The following is a 27,991-nucleotide window of genomic DNA, read 5'->3' as shown; positions in this document are numbered from 1 at the left end:
CCTGGCCCTACCGTGGCTGTTGCGACCATTTGGGGAATGAACCAGCAGATGGAAGATAGCTCGCATGCTCGCTCTCCTTCTCTTTCTCTTTCTTTGCCTTTCCCTTTAACTCTATAACTCTGCCTTTCAAGTAAATAAATAAATAAATCTTTTTTAAAGGTAAAAGATAAAAATGATTTAGAAATTTTATTCTCAGCAGGACTTCAGTAGTGTTACTGTTTTTCATTGAAGAAAAAAGTTTATTGCTTAAAAATTGTGCTTGAAAAATAGTATGTCTTGGCATCATTTCTAAAAGATTGGAATACATATAATTTCTAAATGATTTTTATATTATTTCAGTTTAATTATATTATTGCTGAATATCAGTTCAGTAAAATATCTTTGATCACTTAGATGTATTTCTCTTTATATTTTCTGAATTTATAGTATGAGTTATATTGAAAAGTGTGGCAGATAGTAATCTGAGATTTTTCTCAAAGATAATGTTGCTGTCTGTTGTGGCTCTGTTTCTAGGCAGTATGAAACGGTGGTTCCACTTGAAGATTCTATTGTGACTGAAGTCACAGCAACTCTACAAGAATGGGCCAGTCTGTGGAAACAACTGTATGTGGTAAGTAAATTATTCCTAGTTTACTGGATTACTAAATGTCCATTCTATTAAATGAAAAAGAAAAAAAAAACTTAACATATAACAGTTCTACAGTCGTAAAATTCTGAATACTTGCAGTTTTTGCAGTTTTCAAATGTATGTTCCTAATATTAACTGAAACATAGTACAGTGAGTTTTTACAGCCTGAAGAGAGCACATTATTCATATGCTTTGTATTTCTTCTACTATACTCAAGTCACTACAATGTAGCTTCCTTAATACTAGAGATCTTGGCTCTTTTACTAATTGCCATGTCCCTGTATACTTTCATAAAACAGCTGTTTACTGAATGAATGAATGAACTTAAAGATTGTTTAGATTTTATCTTTTTTGAGCCTAATAGTGGTTTAAGGCCAAGAAATTATATTAACATTTATCATAGCTTCTAAACTTAAAGGATATATTATATATTATACTTTTTTGGGTCAGTAATTAATAGAAAATATAATAAATACAAAATAATGAAAAAGTAAATTAAATCCTCCAGAAACTTAGCGAATAAAGAATCATAGGACACAAAATATTTATAATATTTACACTAAAAATAAGTAACAGAGTTTGGGATTAGATGGAGTATACACATTCTGTTTTACTCCTTCCACTAATCACAACAAAAAGTCTTGGACAGATTACTGAAGTAAGCTAATAGAAAAATTGTGGAATTTGGAGCAAAGAGGATAAACTCTCTAGGGACCATGGGGCACAAGGACTGAGTGAGTTCAGTGGTTTTGTTTTGACTTGATTTTTTCTTTTGCCTTTCATAAATCCTGGCTTAGTCTCTAGAGAAGTCTATAACTTGGAATGTCAGTAGGTGAAAATAGCAAACACCACCAGACTACTTTAGGGAAAACCTCTTCTTTCTAGAAAAGGATGATTTAGGACAGAAACTTTTTAATCTTGCCTTTTCTGTTCTCTGGGGGAACACTATAATAAAATCTGTATTCGTTCCTATTCCAATAGTCATTTCAGCAGCGGAATCTGTGACCAGAAGTCTGTTTTAAACATTTACCCTTTCCCAACACCTGCTGTAAAAAGGATGCCCCTCTCCAGTGGAGCCTGGGGGCTGAACTCTAGTTCTACCCTTCCACACTACAGTAATGAGGTGGTACTCTTTCCCCATGGAGCTTATAAGCAGGACTCACTTCCACCCACCAGCAAGTTAGAAGGAGGAAATCTCCCCTGGAAGAGGCTGTGGGTTGGACTTTGGCTTTACCTCTTGCTCTGAAAAAGGAGGAGGCAACCTTCTGTGGAAGAACATATGGCTGAAATACTTGAATTCTGCTTGTTGTACTAATGACCTGTGCTCTCCCCAGCTGAGCTGTGGGTAGAACTCTTGTCATCCAACCCTTTCTGACCTCTTGCATTTATTTGGCAGAATCCCTTTCTAGTGGACCATGTATGACATCAGCCTATCTTTACTTATCCTGTTAAAATGAAGTAATGCTCCTGCCCACCCAAGCCCATGCTAAGGAGACAGTGCAGTGGAATTCTGTCATCTAGGTAACACACAAATGAGGAAAACTAGAAAAAACTGCAGAGACCTTAAAAAATAAATTAAAATTTGAACCACAGCTCATAGAAGTGAGCCTGGGATTGCATTCTGAATCTAAACAGTTGACCACTTGCTAAAAATAGATTGCTTAAATCAAAATCAGAGTGTCATAGTAAAATAATTAAGATGTTCAGGACACTGCACCAAATTAGTAGTTGTACAGAATATCAAGAATATTTCATCTCCAGTTAGAAAAGACCACTGATGGTTAACCAGCACTGAGATGACACAGGTGTTAAAATGATCAACAGTTATTTTAAGCAGCTTTTCTAAAAATGCTTCGTCAGAAACTACAAAAAACTCTTGAAACCAGTGAAAGCAGAAAACCACAGCAAAGGAGTAGAAAATATAAAAACTCAGTTAAAAATTTTAGGACTGAAAAATGCAATAATGAAAAATTTAAGAAAATATTATACAGGCTTGATAGAATAGAAACAACAGAATAATGAGTTAGTCAATTTGAAGATAGATCAGTAGAAATAATCTATTGTGAGTAATGTTGAGAAAACAAATTGAAGAGGTGAAACTAGCTTCAGATATTAAGTCTCAGGGAAAATACATAAGCCGTAACATAATATCTAGTATTGTATTCCAGAGTATTAGATAGAGATAGACTATGCAGCTCAAGAAGTATTTGACTGCCTCTTTGTAACTCTTTCAAATAAATAAATCTTAAAAAAAAGTATATGAAGAAATAATGGTTGAAAACTCAATTTGACAAAAGATAGAAATCCTACAGATTTAAGATGCTGAATGAACTCCAAGCAGAAATACCCAAAGAAATCCATACCCAGACACATCAAAGTCAAATTTCTGAAAATGGAAGCCAAAGAAATCTTGAAAGCAACTAGAATGCATTGACACATTACTTGTGAAGAAACAGCAGTTTTATTGAGAATGGGGTTTTCATCAGAAACTGTAAGACAAAATTCCATCACATTTTTGAACTGAGGAGGGGGAAAAAAAAAACGATAGAACTCTAGAGTTATGTACCCAGCAAAAAATGCTTCTAGGATGAAAGAGAAACTAGCACTTACCAGGTAAAAGGAAAGCTATGAAAATTTATCACAAGAAGATTGATTCTAAAAGAATGCTTTATGCAAAATCCATCAGCAAGAAAGAATGTGGTATTAAAGGACACCTGGAATATTAGAAGTGAAGAAAGCAATGGAAAGAGTGGATAAACTGTTCTCTTCCTCTCATTTAAAAAATTGTGTTTGATGTTACAAAGCAAATTTTTTAATACCCATGTAATTCTATATATATGTAGAGTTAATAGTTAAGGAAAAAGTGTCATAAAGTAAGGACAGAAAGGAACATAAATTTTTAGGGTGTCTGTATTTAATACTGCAAGATTTCAGAGACTGATAATAGCAGATTATAATATGCTATATGCATATTGTGATATCAAAAGAAATTATTAAAATATATGTAAAATGATAGAAAGTGTCATAAATTAATCCTAAAATAATACTAAAAATTTCAAATAACATATAGAAAAATAAGAGTATCAAAGGTAAAGTAGAGGAAAAAACAGAAAGTATATGCTGATATGCCAGACTTAAATCCCAACATATGAATAATTACAAGGTTAGAGATTAGCAGAGTAGATCGGTACAAAGACCAGAGTTTATGTTCTTTCTATGAAATTTCGTTTTATATAAGATGAGACAGGGAGACTAAAGGTTAAAGTTAGAAAAACATATAAGAAAAACTTGACATCTGGACAGAATTTGACTACTGGACAAAAGTCATCAAGAACTGAACAGTGCTACCAACTACAGGAACTAATTGAAATTTTTATAGTATTTCAATCAAAGAAAGTCAGAATATAGATTATTTTCAGACATTTTAAAGTTCACTAAGGTAGTTAATATGTTGAGTCACAGAAGAAATCTTAACAAGTTTATAATAATTGAAGTTGTACAAAAAGAACCTTCTGATCATATAAAAAACATGAAAAACAGAAAGTATGAAAATTCCCAAATACTTAGAAATTAAATGACCCTACTCTACTAAATCATCTGTAAGTCAAAAAGGAAGTCTCAAGAGAAATAAACATGTTGAGCTGAATGTAAATGAAAATACAACATGAAAATCTGTGGGATGCCACCAAAACAGTGCTGTGAATAGAATTCATAGCATGAAATTTTTATGATAGAAAAAAATACACAAGGTCCAAAGTGATTAATTTCTACTTCTAATCTACCTTAAGGAGCTTTGAAAAAGCATAAAAGACTACAGTCAACCCAAAGTAAGCAGAATGAAAGACAAAAAATTAAGATCATCAATCGATGAAAATAGGAATAGAAAAACAGAGAAAAATCAAAACAAAATATGACTTTTTTAAAAAAATAAGGCATCATCATTAAAAAAAATCATCTATTATTTTTCACTTTATGTTTCTGTGTGGGAGCAAACTGTTGAAATCCTTACTTAATGTATACTAAGCTGATCTTCTGTATATTAAGATAATCGAAAATGAATCTTGATGTGAATGGAAGGGGAGAGGGAGTAGGAAAGGGGAGGGTTGTGGGTGGGAGGGACGGTATGGGGGGGAAGCCATTGTAATCCATAAATCGTACTTTGGAAATTTATATTCATTAAATAAAAGTTAAAAAAAAATAAGGTATACAAATTTCATTTATCTCATATATACAGATTCAGGAACATAGTAATACTTCCCACCCCAACCTTCCTCCTGCCCACACTCCCACTTTCTTCCTCCTCTCTCTCCTATTCCCACTGTTAATATTTACACAGATCTATTTTCAGTTTACTTTATACTCATGAGGTTAATCCTACACTAAGAGTTCAACAAATTTTATGAAAACAAACAAACAAACAAACAAAAAACAACACTGTTCCTGGCCGGCACCGCGGCTTACTAGGCTAATCTTCCACCTGTGGCGCCAGCACCCTGGGTTCTAGTCCCCATATATAGTAATGCAAAAAACTAGGAAGCGTAAAAGTTTTGAAAAAGAAGAATAAAATTGGAGGAATCAGTTTAAGCCTTACTTTAGTTACGATAATCAAGACGGTATGGTACTGGCAGAGGAGTAGATACTTAGACTAAGGGAACAGAATAGAGAGTGCATATATAGATCCATGCAATATGGGCAACTGACTTTTGACAAAAATACAAAAGCAATTATGGAGGGGAAAGATGGTCTTTTCAACAAATGATGTTGGAACAGTTGGGCATTCATGGGCAAAGAAAAAAATAAAAAGGAAGCTTCCTTTACATTATTCCTTCTACAAATTTAACTGGAAATGGATCATAGATCCAGATACAAAACACAAAAATAAAACTTTTATAAGAAAATTTAAGAGAAACTATTCATGACTTATTGTTAGGTAAAGAGTTCTTAAACATGATACTAAAGCAGTGATCCATAAAACATTAACAGTTAACACTGAATTTACTTGGATAGATGTAGTTTTTAAACTGATAATTGTGGAATCAAATAGCTGACTACTATTTAATCAATATTCTAAGAGATGACCAAATTGTATATATGAATATTAAAGGAGAAACAGCTTTTGGAATAATTTTAAGTATGTTTGGAACAACTTAGATATGGTAATCTACATTTTTTGAAATGTAAATTTTATGGAATTGAGATACAGATGAAATGTATGATGAAAATTAGCATCTGAATTTTTTTGAGGTAGGAGTAAAGAGTGAAGGAGAGACCAAGGGAGAGAGAGAAAAAAAGAGAGAGAGAATGAGAACACTCTTGAGAACACACATGCCTGCAGCAATGAGGGCTATGCTGGATAGAAACCTGGAACCAGAACTTAGCCCAGGCTTCCCACATTGGTGGCAGGATCCCAGATACTTGAACCATCGCCACTGCCTCCCAAGATGTAGATTAACACAAGTTGGGGTTAGGAGTCAGAGCCAGGGACCTAACCCAAGTACTTGATATGGGATGCAGGAGTATTAATTAGTGGCTTAACTTCTAGGGTAAATGCCTGCCCTGAAATTCAACACTTAAAAATGGTGCTGTGGATATAAAATACATCCTGGGATTCCAAAGGCAGTATGAATAGATGAATGGAAAATATCTCATTAATACATGTTTTATATTGATTACATTTTAAAATAATATTTTGTGTGAATGAGTTTACATAAAATGTATTAAAATCTAATAAGTGATGTAAGTGTGTAGACCATAAAAACATTTTTTAAATTTTAATTTTAATTATTTTTTAACATTTAACATGATTTGTAGATACAAATCTAAGAGCATAATTATATTTCCCTCCTACCTCCCTTCTACCTTTCTTCCTTTTTTTCAGCTTTTGAGATATTTTAATATTATAATAATAAATAATATATCATATAATATTTTAAATATATTTTATATATTATATATTTTAAATTTACATTACAGTAAAAAGGCTTAAGCCTTCACCCAATAAGAAGTTTGACGAGTAAAAGACAAAAAGACCCTATAACAACTGTAAACAATAACTGAATATATAATTTCTAAAAGTAAGAACAAACAAAATCCCTAGAGAAAAGTATTTAGCAACTCTTTAAAAAGTCAACATTATAGGCAAAACCATAGGGATTGTAGAAAGATTAGAGGTTCTCAGGGGTTGCAAATAAATTTTAAAGCATTAAAAGTACTATCATGTTTGAATCATGTGATTTTTCATTTTTACAAACCAGTGGGATATCCCACACTAAACTTGAACCCTAATATAAACTGTGGACTTTAGATGATAATTATATGTCAGTGTGTAGGTTTATCAATTGTGACAAATGTACCACTCTGGTGAGGCTATGTATGTATGGGAGTAGAGGGTATGTGGGAAATGTTTGTATCTTCATCTAAATTTTGCTATGAAACTAAGGTTTCTCTAAAAAATTCAAGTCTTAAAATAATTAATGATACTCATTTGTTTATCTGGAGTGGTTTATGAAGTAACCCTAAATATAGGTTAAGGGAAGATACAAATTTTGTAACATTTAGATTTTAAATATAAATGTTAGTACTGTATATGTAAAAGTTGAGTCCAGTTATTAAGATTTAATAACTTCATAAGTTGATGTGATTCTTAAATCGTAATGATTTAAAATAGGAACTGTACCAATTTGGAGAGTAGTACATTTAGATTTTAAATATAAATGTTAGTACTGTATGTGTAAAAGTTGAGTCCAATTATTAATATTTAATAACTTCATAAGTTGATGTGATTCTTAAATCATAATGATTTAAAATAGGAACTGTACCAATTTGGAAAGTAGTACTAAATTTCTTAATTTTTCTTTACTTTCCTGTTAAAACAAGTAAGCAGAAACTCTATTACTGATAAGAGAGAGTGATATTTTTCATGTAAGTGTCAACTCTAGAATAATTGATAAGGAATTTATTAATTTCATATTGTTAAAAATGCAGTCATACATCACTTAGCAAGGTGAATATATTCTGAGAAATGTATTGTTAATCAGTTTCCCCATTGTACAAATGCAAGAGTGCTTTTGCAAATTTAAATGGCAAATACATCACTAAGTTGTATAATATTATGGGACTGCTGTCATATTACAGTATATGAAATTAATGACTGAAACTAACACATATTAGATTCTTACCTTGACCTGTTCTTCATATGTTACATACATTGTTTTATCATTAAAATATTTTTTCATATTACATTGGAAACTGAGCCTTAGAAGAGATGAGAAATGTGTCCAAAGTCATAAAACCGGGGACTTCCCATACTGAACCCTCTCCTGGGTTCATTAATCTACAGGTGCTTATTAAATATGACAGGACTTTGAAAGTTCATGGAAAATAGAATTAAAAGATAAATTTTGCTGGCGCCGTGGCTCACTAGGCTAATCCTCCGCCTTGCGGTGTCGGCACACCGGGTTCTAGTCCCGGTCGGGGCACCGGATTCTGTCCCGGTTGCCCTTCTTCCAGCCCAGCTCTCTGCTGTGGCCAGGGAGTGCAGTGGAGGATGGCCCAAGTGCTTGGGCCCTGCACCCCATGGGAGACCAGGAGAAGCACCTGGCTCCTGCCTTCGGATTAGCATGGTGTGCTGGCCGCGGCGGCCATTGGAGGGTGAACCAACAGCAAAGGAAGACCTTTCTCTCTGTCTCTCTTTCTCTCACTGTGCACTCTTCCTGTCAAAAAAAAAAAAAAAAAAAAAAAAGATAAATTTATTTTGGTATAAAAGAAATCCATGCATAATTTAAAAAAATCATATTCCACAAACCTTTTGAAGACCTATTGTACATTGTTTTGTCTTCTAAATTAACTCCTTTGAAACATCTTTTTTTTTTTTTTTATTAGAAAGGTAGAGTTACAGACAGTGAGAGAGAGAGACAGAGAGAAAGGTCTTCCTTCCATTGGTTCACTCCCCAAATGGCCGCCATGGCTGGCCCTGTGCCGATCTGAAGCCAGGAGCCAGGTGTCTCCTCCTGGTCTCCCATGGGGTGCAGGGCCCAAGCACTTGGGCCATCCTCCACTGCCCTCCCGGGCCACAGCAGAGAGCTGGACTGGAAGAGGAGCAACTGGGACTAGAACCCGGTGCCCATATGGGATGCCAGCGCTGCAGGCGGAGGATTAGCCATGTGAGCCACAACGCCGGCCCCATGAATACATCTATCATATAATTTATTATGGTTTTAGTAGTTGATTACTACTGTCTTCTGATAGGGAAATTGTGCTAAGATGAAACTTATATTATCTAAGAATGACTTCACCTTCAAATAAAATAGCAGTGCCTTAAACATATCTTTTTTTTTTTTTTTTAAATAAGCACAGTATGGCAGCTCTGCATTCACCAATGACTCAGGATGATTCTGTCCTCCTGCTCTGCCTTCTCCTTACCATATTTCTGCCAGTAGCCCAAGATGGCTCGTGCTGGATATGCAGATCTACATTTTGGACAATAAAATGGAGGAAAGGAAAGGAAAGGAAAAAATGACGTGCTCTTGATCTTTTTAAGGATACTTAGACGTTGTACTTTTTTGGGGCCTACTTCTTGTTCGTTGAAACCAAATCCAGAGTAACTTCTACCTAAAACGGAGACGGGAGAGTGGTCTTTATTCCAGATACCTTTCTGTATAAAGAATGCATAAAAATCAATAAGAAAACCAGTGAAGACCCCTGTAGGTAGTTATCAAAGATATAAACAAACCATTCACAAAACATTACTTTAGGGGAGTATTCAGTCTTACATGCAGATTAAATCAGTGAGGTAATAAGTTCTTCAGTTTAACAGATTCGAAATTGGAAATTATGCTGTGCCATTGAACTCTGTTGAAATGGCTGTCTCCATTGTTTGCTGGTGATACCAAGTTTTGGTTAGCACATTTGGAAAAGCCTTAAAAATTTTCACACTCTACTAATTCTAATTCTGGAAATTAATTTTACAATGGTAATTTTAGGGTCAGATATTTGGCATAGTAGTTAATATGCTGCTTGGGATGTCTGCATTCCATATTGGAGTTAAGTCTTGGCTCCACTTCCAATTCCACATTCCTGCTGTTGTATACCATGAGAGGCAGCAGATGATGGCTCAAGTGGTTGGGTCTCTGAGACCTGGAATGAGTTGCTAGGCTCTGGCTTCAGTCCCAGATGGGCCATTGCTGTAATGTGGGGATTGAACCAGCAAATTGGAAATTTCTGGTTGTATGTGTGTCTATCTGCATGTTTAAATAAATAAATAAATAATGCTAAATATGGGGATACAGTTCTCTATTTCATAAATATGTCCATTGCTTTTTATAGTAGCAAAAATAAATTTACTTCCCTAAATGTTCCCTCAGTGGTCCACTTAAGAAATAGATGAGTTAGTACCTGAGCCACTAGAAAAAGTTTAAATAGTTTGTTACATAATAAGGTAAAGATTTATGTATAAAACATGTGTAAAGTGTTGTTTTACCTTTAGTTTGAAAACATATTTAGAAAAAGTTAAATAAAATATGCCAAAATATTAATGTAGATTACTTGATGGACTAACGTGTTAGATATTCTCTTTTTCTTCTCTTTCTGTTTATAAATTTTCAATTGAGAGTGTAATTTTATATAAAAATAAAGCATATATAAAATAAGCACAAAAAATGATACTGTTAAATACTGCTTAAAATATTAAGTGATTAAGTACTGTATATAAGAGTTTAAGGTAAGGAATTATACTGTCTAATTTGCTATGTTTGGCTTTTATGATATCACTAACAAGTATTTATTAAATTCTAGGGTTTTGTGGAAAAGCAAAGGGTTTTGAACCTGGCCTTGAATCTGTCATCTTCTGTTATGCTAGTTATTAAATCTTAGTTTCTTGTGCTATAAGTGGATATTACAGTCTGCTTCAGAGAGTTATTAGAGATGAAATAAAGCAACAAATCTCTGAAGTTGTCAATGAATATTAACTACATGTTATCCTGCTTTTATATGAATTATATGTCTCTCCAGATATATAGCATTAAAATTTGTACTGATATAGGTGATAATTAGAGTGACAACAATGTTTATGTTAGTTCCCACACAAAGGGAAGAACATGCTCTATTTGTCTTTCAGTGGTCAAGTATAAAAAAAATGAAATTATGCCATTTGCGTCAAAATGGATGCAGCTAGAGGACATCATGTTGAGTGAAATAAGCTGGACACAGAAATGCAATTACTGTATAATGTCTTTCTAATATCTAAAAGATTAAATTTGTATATAGAAAATGATAGGTAACATTGGGGTCCCTCATAAAAGCTGGAAGATACAAAATGCCACTGGTAATTTATTTTAATTTTTTAACTTTTATTTAATAAATATAAATTTCCAAAGTACAGCTTTTGTATTACAGTGGCTTTTACCCCCCATTGCCTCCCTTCCACCTGCAACCATCCCATCTCCCGCTCCCTCTCCCATTCCATTAACATCAAAATTCCTTTTCAATTTTCTTTATATACAGAAGATCAATTTAGTTATACTAAGTAAAGATTTCAACAGTTTGCACCCACACAGAAACACAAAGTGTAAAGTACTGTTTGAGTACTAGTTATAGCATTAATTCACATTGGACAACACATTAAGGACAGAGATCCTACATGGGGAATAAGTACACAATGACTCCTGTTGTTAACAATTGACACTCTTGTTTATGGTGTCAGTAATCTCCCTAGGCTCTAGTCATGAGTTGCCAAGGCTATGGAAGCCTTTTGAGTTTGCCAGCTCCAATCTTATTTAGACAAGGTCACAGTCAAAGTGGAAGTTCTCTCCTCCCTTCAGAGAAAGGTACCTCCTTATTTGATGGCCCATTCTTTCCACTGGGATTTGACTCACAGAGATCTTTCATTTAGGTCTTTTTTTTTTTTTTTTTTTCCAAAATGTCTTGGCTTTCCATGCTGAAATACTCTCATGGGCTTTTTAGCTGGATCCGAATGCCTTAAGGGCTGATTCTGAGGCCAGAGTGCTGTTTAAGACATCTGCCATTCTATGAGTCTGCTGTGTATCCCTCTTCCCATGGTGGACTGTTCTCTCCTTTTTAATTCTATCAATTAGTATTAGCAGACACTAGTCTTGTTTATGTGATCCCTTTGACTCTTAATCCTATCATTATGATCAATTGCGGACTGAAACTGATCACTTTGACCAGTGAGATGTCGTTGGTGCATGCCACCTTAATGGGATTGTATTGGAATCCCCTGGCACGTTTCTAACTCTACCATTTAGGGCAAGTCCAATTGAGCATGTCGCAAACTGTACATCTCCTCCCTCTCTTATTCACACTCTTATATTTAACAGGGATCACTTTTCAGTTAAATTTAAACACCTAAGAACAATTGAGTTCAACCAATAGTACCAAGTAGAGTAAAAAAATACCAAAAGGACAAAGTATTAAGTTGTTCAACAACAGGACAATGGCCAATCAAGTCATTGTTTTTTATAGTGTCCATTTCACTTCAACAGGTTTCCTTTTTGGTGCTTGGTTAGTTGTCACTAATCAGGGAGAACATATGATATTTGTCCCTTTGGGACTGGCTTAATTCACTCCGCATGATGTTTTCCAGATTCCTCCATTTTATAGCAAATGACTACATTTCTTTTCTTTCCTTTTCTTTTTTCTTTCTTTTCTTTTCTTTCTTTCTTTCTTTCTTTTTTTTTTTTTTTACTGCTGTGTAGTATTCTATAGAGTACATATCCCATAATTTCTTTATCCAGCCATTGGTAATTTTTTTTTTTTTTGACAGAGTGGATAGAGAGAGAGACAGAGAGAAAGGTCTTCCTTTGCCGTTGGTTCACCCTCCAATGGCTGCTGCGGCCGGCGCTGCAGCCGGCGCACCACGCTGATCCAAAGCCAGGAGTCAGGTGCTTCTCCTGGTCTCCCATGTGGGTGCAGGGCCCCGAGACCTGGGCCATCCTCCACTGCACTCCCGGGCCATAGCAGAGAGCTGGCCTGGAAGAGGGGCAACCGGGACAGAATCCGGCACCCCGACCGGGACTAGAACCCGGTGTGCTGGCGCCATAAGGTGGAGGATTAGCCTATTGAGCCACGGCGCCGGCCGCCGTTGGTAATTTTTATGGTTGTCTCGAGATACTGATTTGTTAAAGTTTTTTTTTTTATGGTTTATTTGTCTGCTTGAAAGTCAGAGTTACACAGAGAGAGAAGGAGAGGCGAGAGAGAGAGAGAGAGAGAGAGAGAGAGAGAGAGAGAGAGAGAGATCTTCCATCCACTGGTTCACTCCCCATTTGGCCGCAACTGCTGGAGTTCTGTCGATCTGAAGCCAGGAGCCGGGAGCCTGGAGCCTCTTCCAGGTCTCTCACGCGGGTACAGGGACCCAAGGACTTGGGCCATCTTCCACTACTTTCCCAGGCCATAGCAGAGAGCTGGATTGGAAGTGGAGCAGCCAAGACTTGAACTGGCACCCATATGGGATGCTGGCACCGCAGGCGGCAACCTTACCCACTACGCCCCAGCGCCAGCCCCTTGATTTGTCAGATTGAGAACGTACGTTCTTAGATCCTCATAGATTCAGATTATGTTTAGGAGGAATCTAACATCCTATAATGGTCAAGTACATGGACTTTGGAAAGAGACTTCCTGAGTTCAAATTCTGATGCCACAATTATTAGCAGCATGAGTTTGGACACCTTTGTTTCCTTCTGAGAGACAGTGTTACATACCTCCTAGAGTTGTCATGTTGTTGAAATAACACAAAGAGCTTAGAACATTGCCTGGGCCATTTCAAGTGCTTAATCATTATTTTGTTTTTGTTGCTACATAGTAGTAATTGTATTTATTAATAATGTAGGAGTCTGTCACTGTGGCAACTCTTTCACTTGCTTTTAGCCCTGTTGTTTTTCAAATATGAATGTATATATTATCCATCTATTCCACACTACCCCCTAAACCTTTTAATCATTAGAGGGGCAGCCGCTTTTCTTGATGTATTCAAAAAATATTTTGTATATATGATAGTTTTAAAAAGTTTCTCCTCAACATATATTCTGTAAACTTGTATTTTAATGATTTTAGGTTGTTTTTCCAATTGAGGATAACTTTTAGTGTATTTAATTTTAGCTAGATTTAAAATCTAAAAGTGTATTTTGGCAGACATTCTAGGGCTTAACCAATATCCAGACTCTTCCTTATTAAAAGATCTCCAATCTGTTTAGGTTGGCAATGTGTTCAGTTCAAGAATCAATCTTTCCTAACTCCCTTGAAGCTAGAGAAAACTGTGTGATGTGACTCTAGCTATCAGGTATAAGCAGGAGTGTTTCTCCAAGGGGTTTCTGGAAATGACTGTTTTTCTTGGAGTACATTGTCACCAGGTTGTTTTGTTCTGAAAGCCTGTATTGGCGTGTTGTTTTAGCCCATTGTTCTTTATCTCTCATTCTTCCTTCTTGATAAGCCTATGGTTGAGTATCTATATTATTGGTATTTGGCAATTAAGAGTAAAAAAAAAATCACATTCTAAAGATGCCAGGGCACAAAGATTGATGATGTCTAGGACTTTGTTGATGTCATAGAATCACTGTAGAAGCCCTGGACTATTTATCTTTTTGAGTGAAAAGGTAATATTTAATTATTAGGTCCTGTTTTCATAGTTGTTAACGTGCAGCTAGCTCTAAATCTTGTCGATTTAAGAGCTATCATTGAAGGAATAGTGAGTTGACTCAGTATTGGGGCCCCTGTTGAGGCACAGAAGGTTAAACCACCACTTGCAGCATCCTATCCAGCATCCTATCCAGACCTCTCGTTCAAGTCCTAGAGGCTCTATTTTAGTTCAGCTTCCTGCTAATGCACCTGGGAAAGCAACAGAAGATTGCACAAGTACTTGGGCCCCTGTCACCCAAGTGGGAGATCTGGATAGAGTTTCAGGCTTCTGGCTTTGGTTTGGCCCAGCCTTGGCTCTTGTGGCCATTTGGGGAGTAAGCCAGTAGATAGAAGGTTGATTCTCTCTCCCTGTCTTCCTCTCTCCTTCTCTCCCTCTCTCCCTCATGAAAAATTTCTTTTAAAATGTTTGATGCTCACTAATTTTGTTTGGATTTTATAAGATACTAACTTGTTTTTATGTAAGTTTGTGGGGTAGCCTTCACTAGTATTTGTATCCATTGAAATGCAAAGATACTGCTTTAAATTTATTCCTATAAAAACACATTTTAAAATTATTCACTTTTTCTTTCAAATTAAAACTCCAGTGATTTGTTTTACTTTTGTAGTCTATAGCTTTCACAAAAGACATATTTAACTTGTAATAATTTGAAACTTTTAGACTCCAAGAAGACATGATCTTTAAAGAAAAAAATAACCATTTGTAGCTGAATGATTTAAAATGATTATCTTCTTCTTCTTGACTAGAGTTTATGTGTGAAGTAAATTTTCATTTCAGTGCTCTTGCTGAAAATATTTGTGGTAGAAATAATTTATTGGGTTTTTAGGTTACTTTTGTGTTATCATTGGGGAATTGTTAATATGGGAAAAGCATCAGAATAATTATATGGGAACAGAGAGTTAAAACTGGACTGTTTGTATCTCACATGCCCTTACATTTTGTTCTGTGCTCCTAAATACTCCATCTTCTGCCTGCTCTGTGAGGTAGGCAGACTAATATATATCTGGCTAGCATTAGGGCAGTGTAATGAAAGTAGTACAACACATGTAGACTAAAAATTAAAAAACAATACTGAAAGAAATTAAACAAGACTTAAATAAATGAAGAGATGTATCATTCACATGGAATGAAAACTCAATATTATTAAAATACCTGTTCTCTCTAAAATTGATACTTCATATCAAAACTTCTCTGATAAACATTTTTGGGTTGAGGTAGACAAGTATATTCTGAAATACCTATTTAAATATAAATGACTAGAATTTTCAAAGCTAATATATAAACTTAAGTCCTCACTATGTAAGTATACATTATAGTAATCAAGACAGTATGGTATTGACAAAAGGATAGGCATATACATCAGTGAAACATAATAAAATTCAGATATGTTTAACTTTTTTTCCACAAAGGTGAGAAGGTGCTTAAATGGGGAAAAGAAAAGACTTTAACAAATGAGAATAAATGGATATTCATTATTCACGTGGAAGAAATTTAACACCAGTCCCTTACTTCACAGTATATACTAGAGCCAAGTATAAAAGCTAAAACTGTAAAACTCAACAATAAAAATAAATGGGAAATTTAAATAAAAATATAGGAAATTTTAGCAATCTAGGATAGGCTAGACTTCCTAGGACATTAGGAACACAACCCATAAAAGAAAAAAAGGGACATATAAGACTCTATTAAAATTAAAAACTTTTGTCCTTTTGGCATATAGTATAATGAAAATGAAAACTAAGCCCAGAGCAGGAATATCTGCCTATCTATCTATCTATAAAATTTATTTGATAGAGATACATAACTATCCCATCTGCCTCTTCGTTCCCTAAATAATGCCTGCAGTAGCCTTGGCAAGGCTGATGCTGGGAACATCAGGAACTCAGTTCACATTTTCTACCTGGATGAAGGAGTCTAATTACTTGAGGCATTATCATTGCCTCCCAGGGTCTGGATTAGCAGGAAGCTGGAGTTAAGAGCTAGAGCTGGGCATCAAACCCATGTACTCTGATGTGGACTGGGAATCCAAACTGGCCAAAAACCCATCCCAGGAAAGTATAATTTTTTCCACTTTTTTTTTAAACTTTCATTTAGTAAATATAAATTTCCAAAGTACAGTTTATGGATTACAATGGCTCCCCCCCCACCATAATTTCCCTCCCACCCACACCCCTCCCATCTCCTGCTCCCTCTCCCATTCCATTCACATCAAGATTCATTTTCAATTATCTTTTTTTTTTTTTTTAGATTTTTTTTTTTTTTTTTTACAGGCAGGGTGGACAGTGAGAGAGAGAGACAGAGAGAAAGGTCTTCCTTTGCCATTGGTTCACCCCACAATGGCTGCCGCGGCCGGCGTGCTGCGGCTGGCGCACCGCGCTGATCCGATGGCAGGAGCCAGGAGCCAGGTGCTTTTCCTGGTCTCCCATAGGGTGCAGGGCTCAAGCACTTAGGCCATCCTCCACTGTACTCCCAGGCCACAGCAGAGAGCTGGCCTGGAAGAGGAGCAACCGGGACAGAATCCGGCGCCCCGACCAGGACTAGAACCCGGTGTGCTGGCGCCGCAAGGCGGAGGATTAGCCTAGTGAGCCGCGGCGCCGGCCTCAATTATCTCTATATACAGAAGATCAATTAAGTAAAGATTTCATCAGTTTGCACCCACAAAGAACCTGAAGTGTAAAATACTGTTTCAGTACTAGTTATAGCATTAATTCACATTGAACAACACATTAAGGACAGAGATCCTACATGAGGAGTAAGTACACAGTGACTCCTGTTGTTGATTTAACAATTTGACACTCTTGTTTATGGCGTCAGTGATCTCCCTAGGCTCTAATCATGAGTTGCCAAGGCTATGGAAGCCTATTGAGTTCGCTGACTTTGATCTTATTTCAACAAGGTCATAGTCAAAGTGGAAGTTCTCTCCTCCCTTCAGAGAAAGGTACCTCCTTCTTTGATGGCCTGTTCTTTCTACTGGGATCTCACACACAGAGATCTTTCATTTAGGTCTTTCCCTTCCCTTTCCCTTTCCTTCTTTCCTTCTTTCCTTCTTTCCGTCTTTCCTTCTTTCCTTTCCTTTCCTTTCCTTTTTCCTTTTTCCTTTCCTTTTTCCTTTCCTCCCCTCCCATTCCCTCCCCTCCTCTCCCCTCCCATCCCCTCCCCTCCCCTCCCGTCCCTTCCCCTTCCCTTGTGCTTTGGCTTTCCATGCCTAAAATACTCTCATGGACTCTTCAGCCAGATCCGAATGCCTTAGGGGCTGATTCTGAGGCCAGAGTGCTGTTTAGGACATCTGCCATTCTATGAGTCTGCTGTGTATCCCTCTTCCCATCTTGGATCATTCTCTCCCTTTTTAATTCTATCAGTTAGTATTAGCAGACACTAGTCTTGTTTGTGTGATCCTTTTGACTCTAAGACCTATCAGTATGATCAGTTGTGAACTGAAATTGATCACTTGGACTAGTGAGATGGCATTGGTACATGCCACCTTGATGGGATTGAATTGGAATCCCCTGGCACATTTTTAACTCCACCATTTGGGGCAAGTCTCATTGAGCATGTCCCAAATTGTACATCTCCTCCCTCTCTTATTCCCACTCTTATATTTAACAGGGATCACTTTTCAATTAAATTTAAACACCTAAGAATAATTGATTATTTTTCTTTAAAAATTTTTATTTAAAGTATACAAATTTCATGTATTTCATATATACAGATTCAGGAACATGATGATACTTTCCACACAACCCTCCCACCTGCCTACACTCCTACCTCCTTAATATTCCTGTCATATTCCCAATCAATTTTTTAAAAATTTTAATTAAGGTATATAATTTCATTTATTTGCTGTATATAGATTCAGGAATATATTGTTACTTCCTACCTAGTATAGGGTTAACCTTATGATCATTAAGTAAACTGAAAATAAATCTTATTAAGGAAGAATAGTTGAAGTGTGGGTAGGAGGGTACATGAAATTTGTGTAACTGAAATAAAATTTTAGAAAAGGAAAAAAATTTCTTCATCCAGTCAACAGTTGATGGATTTCTGGGTTGATTCCATATCTTAGCTATTGTGGATTGAGCTACAAAAAGCATGGAAGTCCAGATCTCTCTTTTATATGCTGATTTCATTTTGTTTGGGTAAATTCTGAGGAGTAGATGGCTAAGTCTTATGATAGATCTATATTCAGATTTCTGAGGTATCTCCACACTTTTTTCCACAGAGGCTGTACCAGTTTACATTCCCACCAAGAGTGGGTTAGGGTACCTTTTTCCTCACCAGCATTTGTTTGTCGATTTCTGTATGAGAGCCATTCTGACTTGGGTTTGGTGAAACCTCATTGTGGTTTTAATTTGTGTTTCTTCATTTGAAAAATACCTTTTCAAGTCCTTTGCCCATTTTTTAACTGGATTGTTTTTGTTACTGTTGTTAAATTTCTTGAGCACTTTATAGATTCTGGATATTAATCCTTTATCAGTTGCATAGTTTTCAAATACTTTATTCCATTCCATCATTTGCCGCTTTACTTTGCCAAGTGTTCCTTTTGCAGTACAGAAGCTCTTCAGTTTGATATAATCCCATTTGGCAATTTTTTTTTCATTTTCTTTTTGACAGGCAGAGTTAGACAGTGTGAGAGAGAGAGAGACGGAGAGAAAGGTCTTCCTTCTGTTGGTTCACACCCCCCCCCCCCCAATGGCCACTACGGCTGGTGCGCTGTGGCCAGCATGCTGTGCTGATCCGAAGCTGGGAGCCAGGTACTTCCTCCCGGTCTCCCATGCTGGTGCAGGGCCCAAGCACTTGGGCCATCCTCCGCTGCACTCCCGGGCCACAGCAGAGAGCTGGACTGGAAGAGGAGCAACCGGGACAGAATCCGGCGCCCCAATCAGGACTAGAACCCGGTGTGCCGGCGCCGCAGGCAGAGGATTAGCCAAGTGAGCTGCGGTGCCGGCCATGTTAATTTTATTTTAATTGCCTGTGCTTCTGGTGTCTTTTCCAAGAAGTCTTGGCCTATGCCAATGTCTTGCAGTTTCCCGACATCCTCACCAGCATTTTTTGCTCTCTGTGTTTTGGATTTTAGCTATTCTGACAGGGGTGAGATGATATCTCATTGTGCTTTAGATTTTTATTTCCATGTGGCTAATGATGTTAAGAATTTTTTAAAAAATATATTTGTTTTTCATTTGTATTTCTTGTTTTAAGAGCTATCAACTAACATCCTTTGGCCATTTCTCAAATGCATTGGTTGTTTCTTTGTTGCTGAGTTTTTTTTTTTTAATTTTATTTATGGAATACAAACTTCATGCATTTCATATATACAAATTTAGGAACATAGTGCTTCCTCCCATCCCACTTTCCTCCTGCCCATACTTTCACGCTTCTTCCTCCTCCTTGTACCTTTCCCATTCTTAATTTTTACAAAGATCTATTTTCAGTTAACATTATACTAATAATATTAACCCTATACTATATAGAGAGTTTAACAAATAGTATGAAGAAAAGAAACAAAAACAAACAACACAAAAAAAATTTTTCCTTAATAATACAGACAAGGGATGTTCAAAATCATCTCATCATGAAGTGTCAATTTCACTCCTAGAGATTACCTTTTAGGGATTCCATTAGTCACCGTAGATCAAAGAGATCATGTGGTATTTGTGTTTTGGGGACTAGCTTATTTCACTAGTTTGTTTGAAACTAATGGTTTCAGTTGCATCCATTTTGTTGCAAGTGAGAGGATTTAATTATTTTTATTGCTATATAGTACTACATAGTGTTTATATACCATAATTTCTTTATCCAATCTTCACTTGATAGATACCTTTGTTGATTCCATATTGTAGCAATCATAAATTGACCTGCAACGAGCATTAGGTACAGATAACTCTCGCATATGCTGATTTCATTTCCTTTGGATAAATTCTCAGGGATGAGATGGCTGGATCATATGGTAGGTCTATATTCAGATTTCTGAGATACTTCCATACTCTCTTTCACAATGGCTGCACCAGTTTACATTCCCACAACAGTGGATTAGGGTACCATTTTCCCCATAGCCTCCTCAGCATTTGTTGTTTATTGATTTTTTTTTATGAAAGCCATTCTAACATGGATGAGGTGAAACCTCACTGTGGTTTTGATTTTCATTTCCATGGTGACTAGCGATCTGGAGCATTTTTTTTTTTTCATTTGTCTATTGGCTATTTGAATTTCTTCTCTTGAAAAATGCCTGTTCAAATCCTTTGCCCATTTCTTACTGGACTGTTTATTTTGTTGTTGTTTAGATTCTGGATATTAATCTTTTGTCAGTTGCATAATTTGCAAACATTTTCTCCCATTCTGTTGGTTGCCTTTTCACTTTGCTGAGTGTTTCTTTTGCTGTGTAGAAGCTTCTGAGTTTGATGTAATTCCATTTTTCAATTTTGGCTTTGATTGCCTGTGCTTTTGGGGTGTTTTCCAAGAAGTCTTTTCCTATGCCAGTGTCTTGAAGGGATTCCCCAGTGTTCTCTGGCAATTTGATGGTATGAGGTTTGTAGATTGATGTGGCTGATCCATTTTGAGTGGATTTTTTGGTAAATGTAAAGTAGGGTTCTTGTTTCATACTTCTGCATGCAGAGATCCAGTTTTCTCAGCATCATTTGTTAAAAGGACTGTCCTTGCTCCAGGGATTGATTTTAGCTCCTTTGTCAAAGATAGGTTGGTTGTAAATGTGTGAATTGATGTCTGGAGTTTCTATTCTGTTCCATTGGTCTACATATCTATTTTTTTTGCCAGTACTAGGCTGTTTTGATATGCTGATCCAAAGCCAGGAGTCAGGTGCTTCCTCCTGGTCCCCCATGCAGGTACAGGGGCCGAAGCACTTGGGCCATCTTCCACTGCCTTCCCAGGCCACAGCAGAGAGCTGAACTGGAAGAGGAGCAACTGGGACTAGAATCGACGCCCATATGGGATGCTGGCACTGCAGGCGGAGGATTAACCTAGTGCACCATGGTGCCAGTTCCTTGTTATTTTTTAATTTTGAGACTTGCTTTATGGCCTAGTATGTGGTCCATCCTAGAGAAAGTTCTGTGCATAAAGTAAAAAAATGTACATTCTGCAACTGTGGGGTGAAAAGTATGTAATTATCAGTTAGGTGGTCTATAGTTTCGATTAGTTCTGTTGTTTCTTTGTTGATTTTTTTTTTGTCTGGTTGATATGTCCATTGCTGAAAGTGGGGTGTTGAAGTCCCCTCTTACTATTGTACTGGAGTCTGTCTCACTTTATATCCATTAACATTTCTTTTAAATAGCCAGGCACCGTGTAATTGAGTGCATATACATTCAACATTTAGTCACATCTTCCTGTTGAAATGATCCCTTAATAACATAGTGCCCTTCTCTGTCTATTTTAACAGTTTTTGTGTTAAAGTCTGATATTTGTCTGATAGTAGGATGGCTACACCTGCCCTTTTTCGCAAGAATATCTTTGTCTATCCTTCCACTTTCAGTGTGTATATCTTTTTAGTGAGATGTGTTTCTTGTCCAAGGGCAACAAATAGATTTTTTAATGCATGCAGTCACTCTGCATCTTTTAACTGGAGAATTGAGGCCTTTTACATTCAAGGTGACTATTGATAAGTAATGACTTGGCCCTGCCATTTTTCCATAAATATTCATATTGTTTACATTGTATTTCTTTTGTACTTTTCCTGGGGATTTTCTGCCTTCACATTATTTGATTATGATAGCTATCTTTCTGTGTTTCTATGTGTAGCATATCCTTAACATCTTTTGTAAGGCTTGAGAGTGGTGACTGGCTCTTTCAATTTCTGTTTGCTATGGAAGGGTCTGTTTCATCTTTATTCATAAATGAAAGCTTAGCAGGGTACAGTATTCTGGGTTGACAGTTTTTTTTTCCTCTTAAGACTTGGACTTTTTCTCACCATTCTCTTCTAGCCTGTAGTGTTTCTGATGTGAAGTTGTCGGTGAGTCTAATTGGAGATCTAGAGATCTTTTGCTTATGCACATTTTAGAATCTTTTCTTTATGCTTTACTGTGGAAAGTTTGACTAAAATGTGTCATGGTGAAGTTCTTTTCTGGTCATGTCTGTTGAGAGTTCTGAGTGCTTCCTGTACTTGGACATCCCTTTCTTTTTCCAAACTGGGGATGTTTTCTGTAACTGTTTCATTAAATAGGCCTTCTAGTCCATTCTCTGTTTCCAGACCTTCAGGAACTCCTAAGACCCATATATTGGGTTGTTGGTAGTATCCCTTAAATCTCCAACACTGTTTTTAAGTTTTCTAACTCTTCTTGTTTTTTTGTTTTTTTGTTTTTTTGTTTTTTTTCCTTTTTGGTCTGACTGGAAGATTTCCAAAGATTTGTCTTCTAGCTTGGATATTCTTTCTCCTGCTTCACCAAGTCTATTGTTAAGGCTTTCTACTGCATCTTTTATTTTAGCTATTGAATTCTTCCTTTCTAATATTTCATTTTGATTTCTCTTTAACATCTCAATTTCATTGGAAAATTTTTCATTCATGTATGATTTTCTTTTGCTCATGGATTTGCTTCTGATTGCTTTTGAGTAATATATGGTTAATTTTTTGATTTCAGTTTCTGGCAGTTCATCAATCTCTTCATCTTATTCTACTACTGAAATATTGTGTTCCTTCATGGGGGCATAATGTTGTCCTCCTTATTCTTGTTTCTTGAATTTCTGTATTTATTTTTAGGCATTTGTGGAGTTAACTGCCATTTTTTTTTCCCTCTGATGACTTTTATCTTTGAGCTATGCCTCTGTGGCTTAGTGAAATGTCTGCACTTTCAGTGAATACTAAAAGGTGTGTGTTTCATGTGGCCTGGGAACTCTGATCAGTGCTCCCAGTGCGGTGAATATCCAGGGTAACACCCTCGTTGGACTTGGTAGCTGTCCTCTTGTTAACAGAATGGGAGAGGGAATGGTTACTTCTGTTGGTCTGACCACCTCCACTCCTCCAAGATGAGCAGTGCCTAGGTGTTAGCCCCATTTGTTCAACACTCCGCATGCCACCACTGTATGAACTGCACAGATGATCTGCACAGTCCTCACTGTGTGCACAGTTCCCACTGTAGTGAGCCTCCCCAGGCAAACAAGGAGCTCCGAGCATGTGGAGCCACACCCAGTGATTGCTCAGAGACCCATCCACAACCCTGTACCCTTTCAGGCAGTCACGATGTTTTCACAGTCTCAGAACCCAGGGCTCCCCACAGTCAAGGAGAGCAAGAGGATCCACTCCTTTCTGCTAGCCTGTCCAATCCACAGAGACACTGAGGGATTCCCAGAGCCACTGCCCATGTATGTTCTGCCCAGGTGGATTGAGCCTGATCCTCCCAGCCAAAGTCAGTGGAGGGCACAGATTTTTCTCTTTGGTTAAATCCCTGGATCATATGCCTGCATAATATTCCCTGGCTGTAACCCCAGTCATTTCACAGTGGTGCTGGGTATGGACAAGAGTTCTTACAGGTGGCTCTTCCCTTCTGTTGGGATGGCTCCCCTTCTCCACCTGTTGGTGAGGGGATACAGTGGAGCTGCTGCTGTTGCCCCGCTGATCATCTCTGCCAATTGTACTCGAATTACCTTGGCTGTCTCTGTTGAGATGATGGAGACTGTCTCTACTAATAGCGAGGTGCACACGTAAGATCTGGAGCAGTTGCTACCTGCTATGTCCAAAATGGTACCAGTCCTTCTACAGCTATCCACATGGCACTGATGTGGAGCGGGGAGATAGGGAGAGAGAGATGTGCCACTTTTTTTTTTTTAATCTGCTCTGGGTGAGCTGTTGCCCTGTTCCCCTCGGGATTCTGGGTCGGTCTCAAAGACAGAATAGTCCAGTAGGCTCTTCCAGCTGTCTCACAGTAGTGCAGGCCTGTGAAGTCTGACCTCACCTTGTTTTCCAGAGCTGGTGCTTTTTCCAGATCTGGTTTACTTGGTTCTTTGTTGTGTTGTTTGTACTCATTTCTGCAAGACTGCACCTTCCACATAGGTCCATGACATTTCTACTGCTTTCGCAGGACCTCCCACTGTGGTTTTCCCTGCAAATTTCCCCTGAAAGTGTACTTTCTGAACTTTTTTTCTACTTATTTCATCTAGCCTAGAGCAGACCCTGTCCTGTTGCTGTTCCACCATTTTAAATTTCTTCTTCCTCCTCCTTTTTTTTTTGGGGGGGGGGTGAGGGGGCTGACTGAAAAATTTCCGAAGATTTGTCTTCTAGCTAGGATATTCTTTCTTCTCCCTCACCAAGTCTGTTGTTGAGGCTTACCATTGTATTTTTTATTTGACATATTGAATTCTTCATTTCTAGTACTTCATTTTTATTTCTCTTAAAAATCTCAATTTGATGAGAAAATCTTTCATTCATATATCATCTATGGATTTCTTTAATTCATGAATTTGCTTCTTTTTGCTTCTCAGTAATCCTATGATTAATCTTTTGAATTCCTTTTCAGGCATTTCCTTAATCTCTTCATCTTCACATTCTAATTGTGAAGTGCTGATTTGTTTCTTTTTAGTGGGAGGGTCATGGTGTCTTCTTTATTCTTGTTCCTTGGATTTAGCATTTATTTAAAAATTTTTTTAAAAAATTTATTTGACAGATGGAGTTAGAAAGAGAGAGAGACAGAGACAGAGAGAAATGTCTTCCTTCCATTGGTTCACCGCCCCCAAATGACTGCTACGGGCAGCGTGCTGTGCTGTTCCGAAGCCAGGAGCCAGGAGCCTCCTCCTGATCTCCCATGCGGGTGCAGGGCCCAAGCACTTGGGCCATCCTCCACTGCCCTCCTGGGCCACAGCAGAGAGCTTGACTGGAAGAGGAGCAACCGGGACTAGAAGCCGGTGCCCATATGGGAAGCTGGAGCTGCAGGCAGAGGATTAACCAAGTGAGCCATGGCGCCGGCCCCCGGATTTAGCATTCATTTTTAAGCATTGTGGAGATACTTGTTTTTTTTTTTCTTCTGACGGCTTGTTTCTTTGATCTGTGGCTACGGCTTGTTTGAGTTCTGCTCTTTCATTGAATACCCAGAGTGTTCTGGGTATGGCCAGGGAGCTGTGTTCTGTGCTTTAGGGTGGGGCAGGTATCCAGGATGACACCCAGTTTGAGCATGGTAAATCTCTTTTTGTCAGAAAGGAGAGTATGATCACTTCTGTTGGTAGAAGCACACCCTTACCTTCTCTCTTCCAAGGTGATCAGTGCCTGGGTATTTTCCCACAGTGGGTGCAATACTCATCCACGCTGCTGCCTGGAACTGCACAAAGGATCTGTGCAGTCCTCACCTGAGCATGGACACTGTTGCATTGAGTCACCACAGGCAATCAGGGAGGTCTGAGCATGTAGAGCCATACATCCTGATTGCTCCGATACTCAGCTACACCCTGCAGCCTCTCGTTCAGTCACAGCATTCCCATAGTCACAGCACACAGGGCTTGCGCAGTCACGGCATGTGGAGGATCCACTGCATCCCCCAACCATTTTCTGGCCACAGAGAGGCTGAGATGTGCCTTGAGCCAGCTGCCTTTGGGTGCCCCGTCCAGGTGGTTTGAGTCCTGGTATCTATGATATATTAAGAGGCTAGTGATACCTCACAGTCCTACATGGATATATATATATATATATATTTTGGACAGGCAGAGTGGACAGTGAGAGAGAGAGAGACAGAGAGAAAGGTCTTCCTTTGCCGTTGGTTCACCCTCCAATGGCTGCCGCGGCTGGCGTGCTACGGCCGCTGCACCACACTGATCCGAAGGCAGGAGCCAGGTACTTCTCCTGGTCTCCCATGGGGTGCAGGGCCCAAGCACTTGGGCCATCCTCCACTGTACTCCCTGGCCACAGCAGAGAGCTGGCCTGGAAGAGGGGCAACTGGGATAGAATCCGGTGCCCCGACTGGGACTAGAACCCGGTGTGCCGGCGCCGCAAGACGGAGGATTAGCCTAGTGAGCTGTGGCGCCGGCCCCTACATGGATGTTGAGCTCCCCTGTCAATCTGCCCAGGCAAATGAAATTCAGAGGATGGCACAGATTTTTTCCTCTGGTAAAATCCTTAAATGACATGTGTACCCCAAATCCACCAGCCATAGTTCTGCCAGTTGCCTTGCATGTACAAGAGCCTCTGCAGCTTGTATTGATGTCAGAATAGCTCCTTCTCCCCACCCGTTGCTGGATGCATGTATCCAAGCTGCTGCAGCTGGTACTGCTGCAAAGATAGCGTCTTGCCAGTAGCTGGGCACATGCACAAGAGGTTCTACAGCTCTGGAGCTTATGTCAGAAATGGTGCCCGTCCTCTTTCAGCCAGTGGTTGGACATCATTGTTGGGGGAATGAGGAGAGTGAAACATGCCACCTTTTCTTCCACTGTGTTAGCAGGCATCCTGTTCTCATGACTCCAGGCCAGACTGAGAGAGTGTAGTCTGCTAGGCTCTTCCTCCACCTGTATCGTTAATGGCAAGGTCTGATCTCACTTTGCTCTTAAAACCTCGTGCTTTCTCTGGCTCTCAGCTGCTGGAGTCATATGTTGTTATTTCCAGCTTTCTTCCTTTTCCATGGACCAGACTTTTTTGGATAAGAGTTGATAGATGAGCTAATCTGGATTATTCTTTTGGCCTCAAACCTAGTCTCCAAATGTTCCCAGACAGATTGATTATATTGATAATTAACTCATTGCTTCTCCACATTTGGCTCTGTGTGAGCTGACAAATCAAAAACCAGTATTCTCTTCCTACATTAATTCTTTGTGGAGTAAATGTTAACTTTTCTTTATACCCATTTCAAGACAGTAGCAGTATAAAAGTAATAATGAAATCTTGATTCACATCCAAGAATTTGGTTTGATCATTTATGTCAATAGAATGGGGTATAAGAGATTATTTAAAGGTGTATGATTTTGTGTAGTTTACTGTTATAGCTTTTCCTTCCTTCGTAGTAGAATAACAGACTGTTTTGGACTTTTAGTAATATAGTAGTTATAATTTCAACATGGGGTTTTTAGGTATTTTGGGTTCAAGCCTTCTTGAGACAACATTGTGTTTAGTATAAGGAGAGATTATGCAGTAGTAAAATAAGACTGAAAGAATTTTATATAGGACCTCACTACTACTTATGGTACCTAATGGAATAATTTTATTTTGCTTGCCCATAGATACTATTATGACCTGTGGCACTAATATCATAATGTTCACTACCACTGTTCTGTAAAAATAAAGTTTCAGAGAGAAAGGGCATCCTCTTGAATGAATGTAGTTTGGGCTGAGTTATTTGACTTCTTTTAAGCACACTTTCAATAGAACTACATCTAATATTTCAGCAGACAATGATGGATTGATTGGGGAGCTTGAGTTCTCTCAGATACTGCTCCTGGGGAGTTAAATGTCCTCTTGTATTTGTGTGCAGAGAATTGGAAGAGCAAAATTATACCCAAGGACATTCATTCAATGAGACATAGCCAGCTCTGAGACTTGCTTTCAAAATGTGGATTATGACAGCAGCATATTTAAAAAGGTTCAAATATAACAGCTTCCCTAATTCAGGGAAATCTTTCTACCTAAAAGGAGCTGGAAGTGATTCTTTTCAGCTATGAAATGTTCTAAAGTTTGAAGCAAAAACTTGTGGGAACACAGAAGAGTGTTTAGCAGTGGTTTAAAGGAGATAAATCTGTCACTTAATGGCTAAACTGAGGGTTATGAAGCCATATTATCTTTGTTTCTAGAAAAGAGTATTTCTGGG

General features: G+C 37.9%; 1 protein-coding gene across 14 annotated transcripts in view; it reads left to right on the top strand.

The window, feature by feature from the left end:
- The window catches only part of DOCK3 (dedicator of cytokinesis 3), a 507,250-nt gene that overhangs the window by 182,978 nt on the left and 296,281 nt on the right, over window positions 1–27,991 (top strand). For all 14 annotated transcript variants that reach the window (XM_051852373.3, XM_051852369.3, XM_051852371.3 and 11 more), the window contains exon 5: window positions 514–610. In XM_051852373.3, the coding sequence (XP_051708333.1) occupies window positions 514–610 (97 nt within the window). The remainder of the gene's footprint in view (window positions 1–513; window positions 611–27,991) is intronic.

This window comes from Oryctolagus cuniculus, chromosome 10 (genome assembly GCF_051225735.1).
Source record: "Oryctolagus cuniculus isolate XC-2025 breed Fujian yellow rabbit chromosome 10, ASM5122573v1, whole genome shotgun sequence".
In the NCBI taxonomy this organism is placed as follows: Eukaryota; Metazoa; Chordata; class Mammalia; order Lagomorpha; family Leporidae; genus Oryctolagus; species Oryctolagus cuniculus.
Note: the sequence above shows the minus strand (reverse complement) of the source record. Positions and strands in the feature narration are given on the sequence as shown.